A 20898-nucleotide genomic window follows, 5' to 3' on the forward strand; every position below is an offset into this window, starting at 1 on the left:
TCCCAGCAGGCACAGCCTGTCCCCGTCTCCTCTTTGTCCCTTGTCCCCACATCTGGGATGCAGGGCAGAGGGGAGCAGAAGGATTTAGCAGTGGGTTTAAGGTGGGGATTAAGGGAACTGCTGAGCCATGTGTTTAAAGGTGTTTAGGGTACCAATATTTATTGGTAACTCAGTTTGTGAGCCTGGCTGGCAGAGGAGCTCAGTGCAACACTCACTGCCTCTGCCTCAGCCCCTGGGGAGAGGAGGGTCTGGATGCTGCACATGGGGGTGGTGAGGCAAATGGAATAGAAAGAGAATAAGGCAAAGATAGGAGGCAGAGTGGAGTCTAGGGAGTTTAACTCTTCCCTTGCAGGAATATTCAGGAGTCCAGTATGCAGGCCAGCCAGGAGAGAGCATACACCTGCAGGTGCCAGGTTCCTTTCAAATTCTCCCATCCCAATAACAAACCCATTGAAATACCTGGGGAATGAAGCTCTGCAGAGAGGAAACCCTAGATTCAACACAGCTTGTACCACTTTAATTCCTTGTGTTTGCAAAGCTAAAGACAGCAGCTCTTCTAATTCCTGTGTGTTTCACAGAAAAACAGGTGCTGTGGACAGGAGCTTACAATTTATAGCAGAAGATTTCACAGATACCAAATGAGAATTCGCTGCATGATCTTAACCAAGATGCCATGACCAAACAAGGGAATAGATTAGTATATCTTTTAATTGCCTTCTAATTGACTTGTATGTTGTTCAGCAAGTAATTTCATCATGTTTTAAGAAGTTTCTAGCTAGAGGCTAACTGCAGCAAAATGAATGCTGGAGGAAATGATACAGTAAAATGCAAGGGCACACACTGATTCAGAGTTAATGAGGCAGCCAAGAGATTTCACCATATGAAAGTGCCCAGTGTTGTGGACAAAAGTCAGCCCTGTAGAAAGAAGACAAAATATGGTGGTGATGCAGGGAGAACATGAAGTTGTAAATGCCCAGTTGCTGTGCAGGATGTGGGGAAAGGCACACACAGGGCTCCTCATTAAAAGTGGCCTACATTGGCTTCCCTTTTAGAGGCAAAAAGGAAGTTTGACAGTGTGAAAATTATGCAGACCAATAACCTCTGTCATCCTCAGGAATAATGCATGACAGTACCCTGGTTGGTGGGTTTATTTATTTTTTATAAACTGAAATTACGTGTTACCCAAACAGCAGAGAGAAGAGGGAAAGGAATTTGAGATGGAAATATAATCCCTCAGAAACAAGCCTCTGCCCTCCTCTCAGATATTCATGTTGTATTTCTATAAAACTTGGGATTGCAACAACATCATTTTTCTCTTTTGAGAAACGAGCTGTTAATAAGGAGCATAAAGCTAGCTTAAAAATTAATAGCCAGCAATAAAGTGCATAGTGAGACATACTGAGCTGGCAGCAGCAAAGTGATGCAGCAAGAGTCATCACAGATGCCAGTCCCCAGTTGTCTCTGAGAGATGATTAAACAGATGACTAGAAAAAATTAAAATCAGGCTTTAAAAAATTACTAAATTGCAAGAGTGGTTGTGGAAAATACTTGATAAAGAAGTAAAGACTGTGTTTCAGAGGAAAAAAACAGTCAGCTGACACTCATTCCCAGTTACTAGTTGATTTAAGAGTTTATTACCTGATAATTACTTCAAATATTGGAGATCAGCAGCTAAGTTGGGCATAAGTGTGTGAAAGTATTGAAGGGAGAACCAGAAAAATTGCTGTGCTGGGAAGGCAAAATCAGTGGGTCTGTTTCTGAAGTAAATTGCAATTAGTAAGAATCAGAATTTGGGCCAAACGTTGCCAATCAGTATTCACAGAGTGTCCCCAAAGTGAATACAGTGCATTCTGTGTGTGATGGAGTGGCATCAGTGCAGGGGACAGTGTGATTTACAGGGGACAATGCAGCTGGCAGGGACACAGCCCCAGCAGCCCGTGGCAGCAGATATTTAGGGAGGTAAATCTGCTCATATTTGATGTATTCCTGGCTTTCTCAGTTCCTGTCCCAGGGAACTAATTGCTGCCTAATGTAATAGCTGCCCACCTCTTTGTAACCACACTTTTCTTGTCACGACTGGAGGCAGGTGTCCTCAGCACACAAAGAGGAAATTGAGTTCTTCCAGTGATGTGTTCAGAGGCTCAAAACAGATCTTTTTCTTTGCCCATGGAAAAAGAATTATTTTAAGGCATAGTTGTTAAAAATATCCTAGAGTATTTTGCCAAAAGGTGACTCTTAGGTTTTAGAATCTTTTCTTTCAGAGGAAAACAATTACAGGGTATGGTACCACAGATGAAATTCCTTTATCTGACTAGATATTTTCATTCTTTTTTTTTCTTCCATTGACGTAAATTCAGCCATTAAACCAATAGCAACTCTTTCACAGGGGAAAAAAAAACCCTACCAAGTAATTTATATATTACAAAATTTTTGGCACTGAATTCTAAATGGCTTCTGGCAGTGTGTACCTCACCAGGGGTCTGCGTTGGTGTGGCAGCATTTAACTCTGCCTCTGGGACCTCATGGGTTTGATTTGTGAGAATGTGTGGCAGCAACAATCAAAATATTGCCTTCTCACTTGGCATTCAGAGTGTCAGTGTGTGCTCACCAGACCCCCACCCGAGGAATTAAGAGCACTGATATAGGCTGTTTTGGGTTTTTTAATGCCTACTTTTTCTTAAATACCTATGTTTTTTATCTACCTAATTTTTCAGGTTTAATAGTTTTGTAGTGGAACTACAGAGAATGTTTTACAGCCTTGGGTAGCCAAAGATAAAGGGATGTAAAAGTAAATTAAAAGTGACCTTACAAAGTGGTGTGTTGGCTTTTCTTTTAATGTCTATAAATAAATCCTGAATTGCTATGAAAGGTGTGGGTGAGGGTATTTGTGTGTGTTTTGTCAAAGGGAAGGGAGATGCTTTGATTTCTAGTTTTGCCTGCCTCAGTTTTATTTCTGGCCCTTGCTTGTCAGGAGTGCAGTGTGCTGTACCCTGGGGCAGTGTGGTGCTGCTGAGCCCCAGCCAGCTGCCCTTTCCCTGCCCAAATGCCAGCAGGTCCCACTCCTTACCCTGAAAATTATTTTGCTGACTGCAGCACTGGCAGGACTATGATTTCCAGAGGGTCCCTGCTAGCAAAATCTGATTAAAATATTTTTTTTCCCACCAAGATATTAAAACAACTTCTGCCATGCTGTTTTTGCCCTGCAGTTTCTTCCAGGCTGGGTGGGAAATGTTTCCTGGTGGTCCCAGGACGTGTGCCAGCCATAGAACGTGGATTGGGTGAGGGGAGGAGTGTGAGCTCAGTATTACTGTGATGTCTGACACTGAGAGCCAGCATGGAAAGGACCTTTCATTAAAGGCAGCATGTGACACTGGTGACCTTTCCTCAAAAGGCAGCATGTGACACTGCATGAGGGCAGACCAGTGCAAAGGAGGCCAGGTTTTCACCTCTGCAGGTCTGGTTTCATTGATCCAGGATTTGTGCCTTCTTGTCCATATGTTGTAAAAGAAGATTTCCAGTACTGGTCTTGCTGATTACTGTAATACAGAAATTTAAGCATATTTTATGGCCTTCATCCCCTCTTTATCATAGCGTGTTATTTCATGAACTATTTGGGTTAATTTCAATGTGAATTTAAGCACTATAGATGATACCAGAGTCAGCAGATGGAACTAATTAATGCCCTATATAAAAATTATACTCAAAATATGGTATAAAATACAATTTTAGTGCATAGTCCTGTCTTCCAGTGAAGAGTTTGTGTGCATGTTACAATAAACATCTTTTATGCTACTGAGGTGACTATTAAGTAAAAACATTAGTTGTGGTTTTGTGATTTCATATATACATTATGTAATCACAGAATCATAAAATACCCTGTGTTAGAAAGGACCCACAAGGCTCATCAATTTCAACTCTTGGCTCTGCACAGGACCACTCCAAATAGGTAATAAAATATATAAGAATAGGGATAGACAAGAGACAGAACAACTACAATAGTATCAGTGTGTATATACTGTTAATCCAAACTAAAGCCTTTGCAATAATTTGGTGTCATTTCATCAGTCTCACCAGGTGTGTTTTGTGCTTTTCCTGGCTCAGATTTCCCAGGCCTTGCTGGAGAATGATGCTCATCTGCTGGAGAATGCTCTGATGCCAGCAGTGCTAAACAAAAGACTTTGTGAAAGATGCTTGAGGAATCTCAGGCTGCTTTTTGTGGTGTCTTTTGGTCATGTTGTTCTGTAACTAATGAAAGTGGATAGAACTGCTCTCTGAGATGCAGCTGCTCCTTTTGTTAGGAGGTTCTCCTTCTTTTTTACAATGATATTGTACAATATTCCTCTCAAAGACACCGTGGAAGTAAGAGTGAGTGAAATTAAGGAAAACAACAGTCTCTGATGGTCTGAAAATATTTGTGCTGTCTGTGCTAGGGATGTACTTGGCTTGATTAAAGCTGATTGAGTTTTAGTTTCTCTCTGAACATTCAAAATTGAGAACATGTCCTTTGGAATTTGGTGAGGGAGAAATAGAGCAGAAAGGAGAGGCAGAGCTGTCAGCCAAGGATGAGACTCCTCACCTGCATCTTCTTTTGTTTACTTAAGGTGTTATCAACTATCCAGAAATGCATGCTGAGGGGAGGTGCAGGTTTAATAACTGGGAGGAAAGGACATTGCCTGGAGTTGTGTCTCCAGGAGAATTTCCAACAGTTGCTAAGACAGGTTCAGATAGCTGGAACTGGTTTTGTTGGGTGCACTTGTGTGAACAGGTCTTTGAATATTCAGAGGACGAGAAAAAATGGTTAGGGCTTAGCTGCAATAGGAATTTCAGAACTGGTAATACTGGTGGAAATGAGCCAAGAATAGAAAGAAAAGTTAAAGATGTTTGCACAAAAAAAGACCTAGAACTCCAGATGAAAAAGTGAGCTTGTCCAAAGCTGACAAAGGGAGCAAAGTAAATGCCAGGAACTTTGGTGGGTCACTTGAGATTGAATCAACCAGAAACCATGACCATCTCCTGAGGTTGTGCTCTGGTTTAGAAAAAAATTCAAGTCTAGAGCTCTAGGTCTCATACCACTTAAACGTTTCTATATTAATCTCTTTCCAAGTTATTAACTTTGAAATGTGAAAAATTCTCAGTTCATTTCCTGGATTATTTCTGGAAGTAAATCCTTCAGAAGCTGGTTAGTAAGCTTAGGAGAAAACATACCAGAGTGCTGTCAACAGCTGTATCCTTGACAGGAGAGCAGAGGCACATCTGCTGCTGTTTGTTCCTGTCTGGCTCATTTTTCTGCTTGTTATGTGTGTTGTGTGTGTGTGTCTGTGTCACTGGCTCTGCAAAGACCACACACAGCTGAATCCACAAGATTGCAAAGACCTTTGCAGAAATGAAATTTCTTACTCACTAAAAAGAAAATATACAAATCTTTGCTAAGGACCTCTTGCTGCACCACTTAGCAGCAAGTAGGGAAACTTTGGTCTGGTAGATTTTTCCATTTTAAAACCCCTCTGTAAAATGACTCAGAAAAGCTCTGCCAAAACAAGTGTTCCAGTGTCTGGCCCACTCAGAGTGGTTTGTGATCACCAGACTCAAGGGTGATGTGGAGCTGTCTGAACGTGCCAGACAGGTCTTGGAAACCATGGGATGTCTGTGTACAGAAACCTGGGCATCCTGTTCCTCCTAAAATAATGTACCTGTCCATCATGGCCACTGCTCATGCCAGGGGACAATTTTACAGATTTTGAAGCTCTCCTGTTGCTGACCACTCCCAGGGTGTGTTGGTTTTTAAAGAGCAGACAAGTCTTTAATGATGCTGTGTGGTTGTGCCATTTCTGCCTTTCACGAGGGACCTTCAGGCTTCAGTGAGGCTGTTGTCATAAACTTGAAAAATGCAGAAAATGATCAGTGCTTAAATAATTAACTTAGGGATGTGCTTACGCTGCACACAAAGATGATATGCTTTTATTAAATTTTCCAAAATGTAAACATGATATATCTATGGGAAGTTTTATAATTTTTTTATCATTGTAGTCAAAGCAGCCTTCTCCCTCACTCCAATATTAGTCACTAGGGAAAAAAAACCCAGAATCTCCACTATATCCTTCTCCCTTTTTGTGATAAGTTAGGAATCTTATTTCTCATATGAAAATAATACACAAGCATCCTGCTTTATATATTTTGTAAATTGTTGCATGAAATTCCTGGGTAACAATTTGTTCCAGAGGGTTTGAAAACCCTTGCTGTAGATTTTCTTCATGAAACAGCTGCTGGTGCTTTGAATCGTGTGGGTGGGTGGATGTGTGTGCTGTGCCTAAAAGGAAAAAAAAAAATTCTAGTCAGATGTCAAAGCAAAAATAGGAGATTTTAGAGATTTAGACTGGATGGAGGAGGTGGGAAGCCAACTCTGCAGAGATGTTAATTACCTTGGGAAGAAAAAGAGAGCAGTGGAGTAGGTGTAGCAGGAGATTTACTTAATAGAATTCACACAATCATGAGCCCACTTTTGTTGCATTTAGACAGGTTCTTAGTGAGGGCTTTGCAACAGAGGTATTTTATCAGAGGAAAAACAGTTATTAGTCTTTTTATTGGGGGGGGAGGCTATTTTTACATCCCTATTTATGAAGAAGGACAAAAATTGTATGGGAATTTTTTTTTATTTGTAGGGTTTTGGGGTTAAAAATGAACCTCATAATTCATGGAATTATCCTGGGGATGCAAGGCAATTTAAGAGAAAAAACCACTGTGCAACTATGGAAATGGCCCTTTTCTCCATCAAACAAGCAGCAGCAACACATGAGAGGCTTTACCCATAGGAGTCTCTTTTCTGCAGAGGGAGCTAGGGATGGGAGGGAAATGCCAATCCTATGTGTCTTGCAGGATGTCCTGGTGTCTCCCTCTTTGCTCTGTGGTTCCTCTGCAGTCCCATCTCCAGCAGGAGCACCTGGTGTGGCAGAGGAAGGTTTTGGAGCCCAGTGATGGGTGGAACAGCTGCTGTCCTGGTTAGCTGTGCAGAACAGGAATTCCTGAAAAGCAGCAGCACTCAGTGCTCTTAGGGGGGAATGGGGGTACCCAGAGCAGGAGCCTGGCAGGGCTCTGCCAGCTGTGCCAGGGGCTGTGCCTGCTGTGCCTGGGCTTGGTTCCTGTTGAGCACCAAGGGCAGGAGGAAGAGCAAAGTGGAGAAACTCTGTGCTCCTCTTAATGTGCACTTACAGGGCTCCCAAGGTGGTTATTCATACCCTCAGCCTGTGCAGGAAAAGTGCCATGTAGGTGTTAGCTGCAGCAGACAAAGCAAAGCTAGAACAAAAAAACATTGCTGTTCTTGGTTTGTGTGTCCTTGTGCTTCCCTGGCTTTGCTCAGCTTGGTGGGCTGCAAGGGAATCTCTTTTTCCCTTTATTATCATTGTCTTGATTAACAATATGTGTGTGTGTGTGTACACATGGACTTTCTGGGACTTTGTCATTCCTAGGGCTACAAATGAGATGAGTGGTTTATCACCAGTGACATCCTGGTGAAAACACAGGTAGGAAATATAGAGATAGTAGACAGTGTAAAGGATAATACACATCGTGGAAATGTAGGTGGGCTAATTCCACAGAAATGCTGCTGAATATTTGGGATAAAGGAAGAATTTGTCTGCAAATCCACCTCTGACTCCTCATCCTCACATCCTGTGTCACAAGCCCTTCTGATTCATGTCGACTTGATGAGCTGGAAGAACCTGCTGAGCCTGTGATAGCTATGGCCAGAGGATTAGCAGCTTCTTTCCTTCTGCAATTCTGTTTTTAGACTGGGACACATCTTTACTGAAGATTAGCAGCCTGGTGGGTTGAGGAAATTAGATTTCACAAGGGCTGCAAACTGGAAGCACATATTCAGAGGTGTGAAAATGAAATGGGGAGGTTTTAGTAGAGTCTTAAGGAGTAGATCTTATGGGTTGGAGCCTTGGGGCTTTTCTGGAGGTGTGGTTATTTCAGAGTAAGAGGTGATGTGAATTTAAAGGAGAAATTCCAGAATAACTCCTAATCTGGCATTGTTGTCCCAGAATAAGGTGTCCTTTTCTGATTTAGTTTGACACAGTTTGAAGATACATTGGCCAATACATTTATTAGCTATTTCACAGCTGTTATTTCAGTCTTTTTCTGAGTAGACAAACTGATGGCAGGGCTGGCTGGCTTGACCATGGGAGTGTGTCCTGGCAGGTCCTGCTGGTGTGTCCATCCATCCATCCATCCATCCTCCTCCTCCTAGGGACTCTGCCAGATACCCTCTGCACTCATGCTCTGCTCCCCTTGGAGCTGAGCCCTCTGTCAGCTTTTCCCTGCTGTGACCCTGGCAGAGCTGGATGGATCAGGAGGGCACTGGAGCCAGGCTGGCAGAGCTGGATGGATCAGAGATGGCACTGGAGCCAGGCTGGCAGGGCTGGATGGATCAGGAGGGCACTGGAGCCAAGCTGGCAGGGCTGGATGGGTCAGGGATGGCACTGGAGCCAGGCTGGCAGGGCTGGATGGGTCAGGGATGGCACTGGAGCCAGGCTGGCAGGGCTGGATGGGTCAGGGATGGCACTGGAGCCGGGCTGGCAGGGCTGGATGGGTCAGGGATGGCACTGGAGCCAAGCTGGCAGGGCTGGATGGGTCAGGAGGGCACTGGAGCCCGTGTGTGCCTCAGCTGCCCTCCCTGCACGCTCCAGCTGCCCCATTCCTGCTCACCATGTGTGCACAGGGCAGCAGCCTGGGGACTGCATTTCCAGGAGCCACAGGGGCTTTTCCCCTCCCTGCACTGGTGTGGGGTGTGCAGGAGTGGAGCCCTTCAGACACTCCAAGTGTCCCCTAAAAGGAGCAGCAGCTGCATTTGTGGGCTCTGCTCGTGCATCATGAGCAGCAGGAGCTGCCAGCCCGTTTTTCTCCTTCTACACTCTCAGGTCATCGTGTGACCTCTCCTTCTTGATTTATTTGGCAGTTTCTCTCCGTGGGAAGGCAGCAGGATGGGTGTGTTTCAGCCCATGAATGTTCTGCTCTACACCAGCCTATTTGCATTCATTTTTATCTGATGAATGCACCCAAGTGCTTTCCTAAATGTCTGGAGTCATTTCTGGGTGAGGTGGCAGTGCCTTGTGCTGTGAACGTACTTCTGTGTCATCTGCAGATAAAAATTTACATCTCAGGTTTGATTTTCTCCCAAAGGAAGTGAAATTAGTGTGAGATTTTGCTTGGCTCATGCAGGTGTATCAGGAATGTTTGCCATCTGATACATTTGCATGTAGGTGAGTGCAAAGGCAGATTTTATTTTAACCACATGTAGACAAGTGAGTTTGATGAATGGGTTTATTATTATGGAAGGTGCTTATTATATTATACTTCTCTTTGCCTTTGTCTTTAGGGAGAACTCTTTAACCACTTCAGGGATTGATTGCATCTGATTAGAGAGTAGTTTGTCTTCTGAATCCATTATCCTGGATGAAAGTCCACAAGTTTATTCCATTTTATGGTGCAGCTGGAATTTCATTGTGTGTGTATTATACAAATGAGGACCAAATGCAAAGTATTCCATAAGGGCTCATTTGAATTGATGAGTGGCCTTTTCTTATAGGATTATCATGCTGGATTGCAGGTAGGGATGGAAAAGAGCCTGGTGGCTCATCCTGCCTGCAGCAAAATAGTGCCCTTCTACTTCTCTCCTTCTTTTGAAATTTGAAAATTCTGGTTCATACTTTCACCAAAAAAAAGAAAAAAAAAGAAAGAAAAAAGAAAAATTTCCCAGTTTATTTGACCTTTCCCATTGACATGATTGTTCCCTTGCAGTGGGGTGTCAGTGCTCTGCAGATGGCCAGATCTGGGGTAGTGAGTGTACAGATGGGGTGAGGCTGGGCAGGAGGAGCAGGTGAATGAGCCCCATGTACTCAGAGCCTCCATCTCCTCTGAACTCACAGAAACATGAGCTCTGATTTAATCTCCTAAGCTTCTACTTAGGTTTTCACTTCTCTGTAGGAATGCAGCATTTCTGGAGTGCCTGACTGGCAGAGGAGGATTTGAGGGGAAAGGGAGAGACAGCTTCCAGGCAGTTTCACTAACAGCAGCTTATTATAAATTTAACAGATGAACTGTCAGTTTCTCAGGTGTGTGCTCACCACAGCCTTTCCTTGGATTCTCCACTGACCATAGAAAAAAATAATTTCTAAGGTGCTCAGCTAATGTAGTGCATTTAATTTCTCAATAAGGTGTTCCTTGGTTTAAAGTTTGCAGCCTTCATTATTCCTTTTATCACATCTCATAGTACTGAACTGTCTTGTAAAAGATAACTTTAGTGTGTTTCTTTAATATGTTTGTATTTTCGCAATGATTATTGTAGGAGGCATGGAAGAATTTTATTCTACTCAGGGTCAGCTGTCAGTGAGTGAAACTTTTGCCTTTCAGTCAGACTGGTCACTTTATTTTTTTTCTCCCCCAGATGTCTAAGTTGATAGGCACAGCAGGACTGAAATAATACTTTCTATCACTTGAAATTTCTGGGAAGTTTTTAGTTTTAAAAATAAATTCTGTAACTTAGGAAGCTAGACGTTTTCAAGTGGTTCACCTGTCTGATGTAAGATCTTTTTTTTAAAGCAGACATATACATATAGCACTTTCTTTAAAGTTTCTGGAAAGCACCCTGAATTTTGGGGTTGGTGGTAGCTTTTCCTCCTGTTCTTTTGCCTCTTTATACCATGCAATCCTTGTATTATCACAGTCCCTTTGCACTGTCAAACCCCTACATAAACCTCTGATTTTCTTTCAATTTACATTACTGAAATGACATTTAGATTTTATGTTGGCTGTTCCTATGGCACAGCTTAGCTGGAGGAGAACACCCCTGGGCAGCTTTGCTCCTGCCTCTGCCTGTGCTCTGTTTGTTCCCCTGCAAAGACATTTTCAGGGCTACACTCACCTGTCTTGATCCTTCTGGGGAGACTTCCAGTGGTGGGGAATGGCAGAAAATCATAGGTTTGTTTGAAAGTGATGATGCAAAAGGAGGGAAATAAGTTGGGCAATTTTTAAAAAAGCAAATGAAAGTGTCAGCACAATGGTCCGAAGTCAGGGAGGGGATAGAAGCAAGGAAGGATCTTCCTCTGGTAAATTTATTTTCAAAGTTCACACTTTTTGCTAAATGTAAATGATAGCCTAGGAAAAAACTGCTTGGAATACACAGTAAATGATGTTGCCAGGATACTTCCTGATCATGTTAATTAAACTGTCCCACAGATTGGGCTTAATTACTGCATAATTTGCATTTTGGAAATGATGGTAGGCATTACTAAAGAAAGCTCTTGTTCTGCTAGCAGAAAGAACATTGTACATGAATTAATTTCCAGGGGAAGAAGTCGCCAGACTAATATAATGGTGTTGCTTGAAAGTAAAGTTAAGATTTTTGATAATGAACTGACACATACCTCATTCCTCTTAGCAAGATGACATTTTATATTTGTTCCACTAAGTTCCTCAGAGGCTTCATCCACCAGCCTTCCTCTTGTTGGCTGTTTCTTTAATTACAAGAACCACTGTTGCTTTCAGGGTTGCTGGTGATGAAGCAGATATTAGTTAACATGTGTAAAAATGCAAAATATTTGTTCCAAAGCCCAAATCTGATACTGCATATGCATTGCTGGTGATGTGCCTCATCACCCTCCCAAGTTAAACTCCCTGTTAAGCTATCAGCTTCTCCTTGTCTTGCTTTTTATTGGCTGGCTTTGTTTGAAACTTCTGATATGTCTCTGCTTTGAAACTTCTGATATGTCATGCTGCTTGTGGAGGGCTGAGGACAGATGGGAAAATGCAGAAATATCTCTGTGCCCTTCAGGTCTGAGTTCAGGTGTTACTGGGGGTGCCCTGCCTGGAGGCCTCAGGCAGACAACTCTTGGGGCAGTGTCTGTGTGGTTTCCTAGTGCTAATAAAAGGATTTTGCATCTGCATTTCTGCCAGGGTAGTTCTGTGCCTCCTGACCCTGCTTTGAGTTCAGTGATGTTCCTGCAGCCACGTTTAACTGCAGGGCTGTGATGGGACTTTCAAAAACAAGACAAAGCACCAGAACTCCTGCAAGAATGAAGACAAGGAAACAACTGTTTTATTTTGGAAAAAAAAGTCTTCTGAACACAGCAATTTCCCAATTTAGACTGCTAATTGCTTTGCATGATACCGTTGCTAGGATATGCATTTCCGATGTGACTTGCACGTTTTAATTCATTTTTTTTTGTTTGCTCTGTGACCAGGTGATCATAAACAGCACCATCACCCCCAACATGACCTTCACCAAAACATCACAGAAGTTTGGGCAGTGGGCAGACAGCAGAGCCAACACCGTGTTCGGGCTGGGCTTCCCCTCCGAGCAGCAGCTGACAAAGGTAACAGGGCTCACTGCAGGGTACAAGGGCTCTTTGCTTATGGGAAATGCAGCCTGGCACACCTCCAGAGGTAACAGGGCTCACTGCAGGCTGCAAGGGGTGTTTGCATCTTGGAAATGCAGCCTGGCACACCTCCAGAGGCAACAGGGCTCACTGCAGGCTGCAAGGGGTGTTTGCTTGTTGGTAATGCAGCCTGGCACAGCTCCAACCTGTGTGTTACTGCAGGTCCTGCTCAGCACTGCAGGTCGCCCATCTCTGGAATTCCAGAATAACCATCCCTGGAATTACCAGAATTACCACCTTTGGAATTCCAGAATTACCATCCCTGGAATTCCAGAATTACCATCCCTGGAATTACCAGAATTATCATCTCTGGAATTACCAGAATTGCCATCCCTGGAATTACCAGAATTACCATCCCTGGAATTACCAGAATTATCATCTCTGGAATTACCAGAATTACCGTCCCTGGAATTCCAGAATTACCGTCCCTGGAATTACCAGAATTACCATCACTGGAATTACCATCCCTGGAATTCCAGAATTACCATCCCTGGAATTACCAGAATTACCGTCCCTGGAATTCCAGAATTACCATCCCTGGAATTACCAGAATTACCATCCCTGGAATTCCAGAATTACCATCCCTGGAATTACCAGAATTACCACCTCTGGAATTACCAGAATTACCATCCCTGGAATTCCAGAATTACCATCCCTGGAATACCAGAATTACCATCCCTGGAATTCCAGAATTGCCATCCCTGGAATTACCACTGCCTGTGGGTGGCAGTGAGTGCTGCTGCAGGGGATGAGTAGCCAGGGAGAGCTGATATCAGGCTTGCTGACAAAACTGCCTCTGCATTAGCACCTCATCCTGAGTTTGGTATGAATGAAACCCTTCCCTGGACTAGGATCTGGATGCATTAGCAGGCTTGGAAAGGCTAGAGCAGCCTCTTGTTCTGGATAAGCAGCACCTGAAAATACTCCTGTGTCACTGGAGTGGTGGTCTTGACAAGTGCTTATCGAGCAGCTGAGATGATTGTTTGTTCATGTGGTAAAAAGCCCCACTTATCTCACACATACTTGACTCCTGAGGCATTGGCTGCTTGGCTCTGGGCTTCATGAGTGACCTCAGAGGGTGTCCTTGGGCATGCCACAGCCTCTCAGGCTGCTGTGCTCTCCTTGCTTTAATAAGAAAAGGATCAGGAGAAGAAGGTGTTTCTTGTGGTATCTAAAGCAGCAAAGGCAGAGCACTGCACTAGAAGGACTTCCCCATCAAGGGAGTTGTTATAGGAATTTATTTTAGTAAGGCTGCCTTAATAAGTTTTTGCATTTTCTAGAGAATTGCATTTTTGCAAGTGTTTCTTAAAAGTTATTTTAATTTTCATATGTTAAATTATTTTTGGACTTGGGATGCCCATGGCATTAGTCTGTTCTTCAGGGATGATAAAGGCATGATGTGCAAAGCTGGTTTAAAAATGAGTTGCTGGAGATGGATATGTTTTATGATGCTTACTGAGATGTACAGGACTGCTCATTTCACCCATGCATTTTCTTCACACCTCACTTGGGAGTAGAGAAGGATTAAAATGGACCTAGGGAATAATTTCTTTTACTAATAGATAAACATATATAATAATGATATAATGCAAACCTTTGGACACTGAATGGAGAATTAGCCCCTCTGGATAGCAGTGTTTAATCCTGGATTACTGCAGTTACACCTCTGTAATGTGACACGAGTGCCTCAGTGGCAGACTGGGGCTGAACTTGCACCCTGTGCCACATGGAGCAGGTGCTGCTGGGTCTGGCTCAGGAGAAGAGAGGTAAATAATGAAATAAGGCACTGGCTTCACTCTAGTAAGGCAGGGGGTACATTTGGAGGACTTGGCACCCTAATCTGAGAAATTTTACCATGTTCTGCAGACCTTATCAAACACACTTAGAAGAAATGCGTTGCTGATATCAGCTCGTGTTCATGTGGCCAGTCTAGAGCCAGTGTGAATAACCTGGTTTGTTCATGTGGGCACAGGGGCACCGCCCCAGCTGTGTTTCTTCCCAGGTCATTTTGTACATTTGTTTGCACTGCATGATCTGCTGAAGAGCCCACTGCCCAAAATGCAACCTTCTATGTGCATAAAAGGCTTTCCAAATCAGCAGAAAGTCTTTTCTGGTCAGAATGTTGAGAGGGAGTTCAAGGAGGGTACTTCCAAAAAAAGCTTGAGATGATTTTTTAAAAAAGAAAAAACCCCAAACTCTGGCAGTTATCTAGCTGAAAAATATAGGAAAGCCTGTTTTATTATCACCATGTAAAGCAATGGGACAAAGACACTTCTTTATTGTCTGTGCTTCTCAGTTTAATTATTGAGCCATTAGTAAGAAAGATCAGAGTTGAGAGTGAGATTACAGCTATATAAGTGTACTGGGAATAGTAAAATCAAGTTTCATTTTATATTAATATCATTATGCTCTTATAAAAGATATAAATTAAAGCTTGCCTATTTTACAGGAAATAATTGAAGTGCTTAGTCAGGAATTGGAAGGGCACACTAAAACCTCCCTAAACCAGAGATCAATAGCCCTGGCTTAAAATAAATATAAATAAATAAAGCTGAAAAATGTCTGTTGAAAGCAGCGGAAAATAATGAGGCAGGAGAAGAGGTTAGCATGCCTAAAATTGCCTGCATTTTAAAGTATATTGCTTGGCCTAATAAAAGATATTGCCTCATTCTGATGCTTTGCTTCTCTTGAGATACTTCAAGCATTAATCCATACCTGTAGGGAAAAGCAGTTCAAATTAAACATGAGCCATTAATGAAAACTGCATTCTGTGACCCAGTAACCTAATTACCATTCCCATTGATTGGGAGAATCCCCGGGCTTAGGGCTGGTGTCCTACTCAGGGTCCTGTTCCCCTTCTGTAGGAGCTGCTGACCCTCCTTTCCCCACCCTGTGCTCAGAGGGGTCTCAGGGCATCATTCAAATGTTGTTTCATCCAGGCAGGAATCACAGAAAGTGACAGCGTGTGTGGGGTGAGCAGGCAGGGCTGGTGCTGCTGGCAGTGCTGAATTTTGCACACCAAGGGCTGAATTTTGCACACCAAGGGGTTAAGGAAGATTTCTGCTCTCCTTCAGGGTGCCGTGTGTGAGGAGCTGCAGGTATCCAAGGGCACAGGGACAAAGATTTACACGGGTGAGAAACCCAGTAAAGCCAGACTCTGCACATCATAAAGCAGCTGCCTCTGGCCCCTGGGAAGCCCTGGACTTTTATTTCTCTGCACGTTTTGTGTGCCAGTCCCTGCATTGCAGGGCAGAGGCTGCCCCTGTCTCGGCACAGCCCTGGTGCAGCTGGGATCAGAGCTGGGCATGCCCTGGCTGGGACACAGCAAATCACTGGGCACTTTCTGGGGTGAAAAGTCTTGTTGGGAGCCCCTGTGCTCTGTGCTGATCCCAGGAGAGCCACAGGAAAAGCAGGAGTGTGCTGAGGGTCATGGCACAGCACTGCTCCCCCGGGGCTGTCACATCACCCAGCCTTCTGCAAACCCAGGGGAAGATGAAATATTTATGAGCCGGCTTTGGGTGGGAGCAGCTGTTTCATCTGATACTGGCACAATTTGTCAGTAGGAGACATAAAACATAATGCCAGACCAGGAGCTTAAAATTTATGCGTACAAAATCATGCTTTTTAATGTATAAAATGCTAAGGAGCTCTATTTGAATGTATATATATATATATATATATATATATATATATTTCTCCTGGTGACAAACTGACTGTAGATTTGAACAGCCTTTCAATAATTTGTGCAATGCACAGTAGCATCCTCGATTCCCCATTAAATTTCACTGGCCAAGACTCCTAATCAAGCAGTGCTCATAGCTGCAGCTTCCTGGCCAAAGGGCCGCACAAGTGTTGGTGGCAGCAAATCTTCTCCATGATGCAGCTTAGTCACAGTCCTGGGGCAGGGGAAGGCACATCCTATAATCCATGATGGATTATTGGGGTGGGATTCGGTTGTCATCTCTCCTACTCCAGTTTTTGTGGGGTTTTCTTGCTGATTTTGGGAACTTTGCCAGAGGGCAAGCATGGACCTAAGGAGAAGAAACGTGATGAATTCTTGTAGTTGGTTTTGGGTATTTAGATTTTCATTGCCCCTTGAGACCACACTTACCAAGTTTTCATTTACTGAGCACACTTTTTATTAGGAATTTGACATTCATTAAGCACTCCCTTTTTTTGTAATAGTTTGATGGCTCAAAGTCAACGTAGATCTTGGAGGTGGAGCATGATTTTGTGATATTAATTGTCAATTTGTGTTGGGGCAGAAGCAGTTGGTTACTAGAGGGAAATGTGATTTCTCCTGGTGCTTTGTCTGTGCCACACTGTTGGACAGCCTCGAGCCCTGGGTGGCTCCAGAGCCTCCTGCTCTGCTCCTGTGCAAGGGATGCTGCAGAGCTGGGGCTGGCACTGCCCCTCTCAGAGCAGCAATCACTTTCTCAATGCAAATGTGTTTAATACAAGTGTTGTGAACTAGAGACATGACTGATATGGTTTATGCAATGAGGTCATTATTGGGTTAGTATTGAAGATTAGCATTGCTCAATCATATGCAATTTTTCATTATGGAAATGTGGGAAAATGTCCTTTTCTTTCCAGCTCACATAATTTTTCACAGCAGTCTCCTGTGTGCTTTAGGAAGATAGCTGCAAAAATAAAATTTGATAGATCACTTCCAATTCTTTTTGTCTGTTCATATTTCGTATCGTCCATGAAGAACCCTCATAAATTTTTCATACATAAGATGAAGAGATTTATCATAAAAGAGAAAGATTTATTATAAATGACAGACTCAAAACAGCCTTACACTATCCACAAGAAACACAAATGTAGAACTTACTGTTGATATAATATTTTAGAAATAATCAGCTGGTTATAGCTGCTCTGTCGCAGCAGGAGAGACGCTCTGTGTAAAGTTAGAGTTAAATCACTAAAGGCACGAATGTAATGTGGTTGTTCTTAACGATCTGTGCAGTGCTGGAGAGGCAATCAAGGCATTTGTGCATGTAGTGACTGCAGTGCCATCAGCTGGAAGTGCTGCCATCCCAGGGCTGGCTCCTTGCATGTGCAGTGCCAGCTGTGGGGCAGGAGAGCTGATCCACTGCTCCATCCTCACCCCAGCCCTGCATGTGCAATGAAAGCTGTGGGGCAGGAGAGCTGATCCACAGCTCCATCCTCACCCCAGCCCTGCCACTCACCTCAGGGTACCCCCACAGCATCACTCACCTGCCAGAACGTGCTCATCCCTGGGGTGTAACCATGGTGTGTCTGTGTGGATGTTGGAAATTGCCATTTGTGTGTGTTACACGTGTAAATCCAGATTTCCTTTAGACCAAATGGAGAAGATTTGTTTAATCAGTCTCTACAGTGCAAATTTTACTGAGGGAGCATGCTAAATACCTGCTGTAAATCCAAAGTTAGAAGGCAAGATTGCTAAGTGGATAATGTTTCTTTCTATTCTTCAACTGTAAATTTGGATGGTTTTTTCATGCTTTTATTTACAGTTTTTTCATAAGTGTTCTGAATTATCCAAGGGTATAATGGCAATCCTTTTGTCACAAACAAGTACATCTGTTTATATTTTTACTTCTAAAGTGTCTTGCCTTTCTAGCATTTCAAATTTCTCAACATACAGGCAAGCAAGACCAAGCAGTGTTAGCTGAAAGATAAAATTACCAATTTTTATAGTGGATACATCATAATTTTTAAAACAAATTATGCATTATACCTTTTTTTCCATCTTTGAAATCCTCTTAAAATTTTAAACACTGTTTAAAGTGTCTGAAGCCCTGCAACCTTGACTGGCTGTGATAATAGTTGTATTTCAAAAATGCCAGGCTGGCTTTGGAGCAGATATCCTACAGCAACTCACAGATGTTGGGATTGTTACCTTCCATCTTTATCTTTCCTTTCCCTCACCTCTCCCAGTTTGATATATCCCTCTTACGGGAAGCATTCAAGCCTTTATCTGAAGTCTTCTACCTTTATTGTTGAAAGTAATAAGAAAATTAGAGCAGGAAAGCTCTGGTTTTGTACAACTCCATCATACATTGAGATCTACCTTCTCCTTTTTCCTATGTCTTGAGAATCCCTTGCTTACCTCCTGCAGATGAACTTATTTGCATTCTTTAATTGAATTCACTTGCTCTTAGGAATAGAAGACATTGATACTATTTTTATCCAAACATATGTCTCTAATACTTTTGTCTTTAATACACTGTCAACACCAAGGGAAACAGACAAGGGGGAGGAAATAAACAGAACCAAATCAAACCAGGAGACACCAACAGTTCCTTTTCCTCCATGGGCTTTTACTGTGCTTGGCCAGAGTTATAGAGATGCTACTCTTTTACAAACACCTACGCTTCTCTTGGAAGAACTATCCTTCCAAAGAATTAAAATGTTTTCTCTTGCCAAAAATTCTAAATTAATAAAATTAGTTGTTCACTTTTGGACATCTATACCATATGAAGATAGCAATCTTAATGGCTTAATAGATGATAAATCATGTTGATAAATATCTTTCATGCTTTTTGTAGTTTGCAGAGAAGTTCCAAGAAGTAAAAGAAGCTGCCAAACTTGCAAGAGACAGATCTCAAGAGAAAATTGAAACCTCAAGCAATCATTCACAGGTTAGTAATTTAGCTTTAATACCTGTACATATACAGGATAAATAATTTAAAGTTAAATTTTCAAATGGACTGTGCCAGCTTCTGGCAGCCAGATTCAAGTATATAAAATGGAGATTGCTGAAGGTAATTGTCAGCTGCTGGACATTAGCATTGTCACAGGAAGATTTTTCATCCATCCACGCTCTTTACTTTCATTTAAATCTAATTTTTTCAGCAGTCCTTGAGCTGTTACAACTTTTTTAATAACAGGCAAAGCTATACATCCTTTGATTTGTACTGTTAAACAGAGTTTGAGTCACTGGGAAGTCAGACAGTGTAGTGCTTCAGCAGACAGTAAATGAGATCCATCAATATCCTTCTTTGTCATCTGTCCCACCCACTCCTGTGGCATTTGCTTTGCCTGGCTTTGTGTCCAGTGTTCCCTGGGCAGCTGTGGTGTGGGAACAGGAGGGTTTTAGGGGTGTTGGAAGAAGCCTGTGTTGTAAATCTGCACAGAACCCTCTGCTGGCAGCATCCTGGTGCCACCGGTGCCCAGCAAGGTCTGGGTTCCTACAAGCTGGAGAATTTGAGTGTGGTCCCAGGCTCTCTGCGGGGCTGGCTGTATTTTCATGTGCATTGCTTTAGTGAGAGTGAGCCCTGCTCAGCAGGTGTACCTGGCCTGGGCTAGTGCTTGGGGGAAAGTTAGACAGATTTTGATCAGAGGGGAATTCAGAAGAATGATCAGAAAAAGCTGCTGAATGGTTTTAGTGTTGCAACCACCCCCATTTGTGGGGCCCACAAATATCAATCTGAGTGGCTGATTTTGGACACTCATTTTGTAAAGAATTTTGTCATGGTCTTTGTAGTTCTCTTTGTTTGTTCTCTGTTGGTGGTCAGCACCAAGCAGTGTGTCAACAGTATGTCTTTGTAGGAGCAGTACTATTTTTGTTTGTTTGTTTGTACTTTGTGTGTTGTATTGTTTCATTATCTTAAAAAAACCAAACAGCTTTTGAAAAACACAAGCCTTATCAAGGATAAAAAGCTTTTTAAAAGTTTTGAACTCTTTAAACTTCCATTTGTGTATCACTGTAATTTTTTCATTCTTTTTAAACAGACCAGCTTTGCAGCCAAGATGAAAAGGGTATGTGTGTGTTACCACTGTTCTGCCAGGAGAGCCGAGGTCTCAGCCAAGTGGTGTGGGATCAAGATTACAAAGAGATTGGTGTTGTGGTCTTGCAGGAGGTGCAGGAGACACCCAGTGTTGGTTTGTGTGTTGTGCTGCAGGAGTCTGGACGGGAAACGCCCTCCTCCACCCGAGCGTCAAGCGTGAACGGCACCGACGACGAGAAGGCATCGCACGGCGGCCCTGCCGAGGCACATCTCAAATCTGAGAATGATAAATTAAAATTTGCTCTAGCCCAAAGGTGAAGTTCCTGTAGAACATAAATTGCATTGGAAAAGTGTGTGCTGTAATTATCCAATGGATAATGATATTAACAGAAATTATTCAGATTGTAATTAATTTGAAATGGTGCTGCAGAACGGATAAATGGACAGATTTTAGCAAGTATCTCCTGGTATCCAGTTGAGAAATATTTCCCATTTCATTTATTTCTGATTAGTTTGTGAAGAAATAAGCCCTCTTTTATTCTGCTGATGCCAACTCTTATAACCATCTTCTTTCAGGAAGTTTTAGAACTACAGAAATAACATTAAAGCCATAGGAGAGCAATTGCTGCTGATAACATGTGAAGCCAATCTGTCTTTGAGTTTGCTGCACTTACTTTGATGAAAATAGATATGGATATTTAAAATTATGAAAGGGAATGAACTCAACCATAAAAAGTTGAAATGAGAAG

The 20898-nt window shown here is 42.8% G+C and overlaps 1 protein-coding gene across 4 annotated transcripts in view; it reads left to right on the forward strand.

The window, feature by feature from the left end:
* Positions 1-20898, forward strand: part of HOMER2 (homer scaffold protein 2) — a 52744-nt gene that overhangs the window by 25273 nt on the left and 6573 nt on the right. The window contains exons 3-6 of one of the 4 annotated variants that reach the window (XM_014264669.3): positions 12237-12368; positions 18968-19060; positions 20154-20180; positions 20279-20463. In XM_014264669.3, coding sequence (XP_014120144.2) covers positions 12237-12368; positions 18968-19060; positions 20154-20180; positions 20279-20463 — 437 coding nt within the window. The remainder of the gene's footprint in view (positions 1-12236; positions 12369-18967; positions 19061-20153; positions 20181-20278; positions 20464-20898) is intronic. The other 3 variants (XM_014264671.3, XM_074549279.1, XM_005483393.4) reach the window with 3 other exon arrangements.

The sequence above is a fragment of the Zonotrichia albicollis genome, chromosome 11 (assembly GCF_047830755.1).
Source record: "Zonotrichia albicollis isolate bZonAlb1 chromosome 11, bZonAlb1.hap1, whole genome shotgun sequence".
Classification (NCBI taxonomy): domain Eukaryota; kingdom Metazoa; phylum Chordata; class Aves; order Passeriformes; family Passerellidae; genus Zonotrichia; species Zonotrichia albicollis.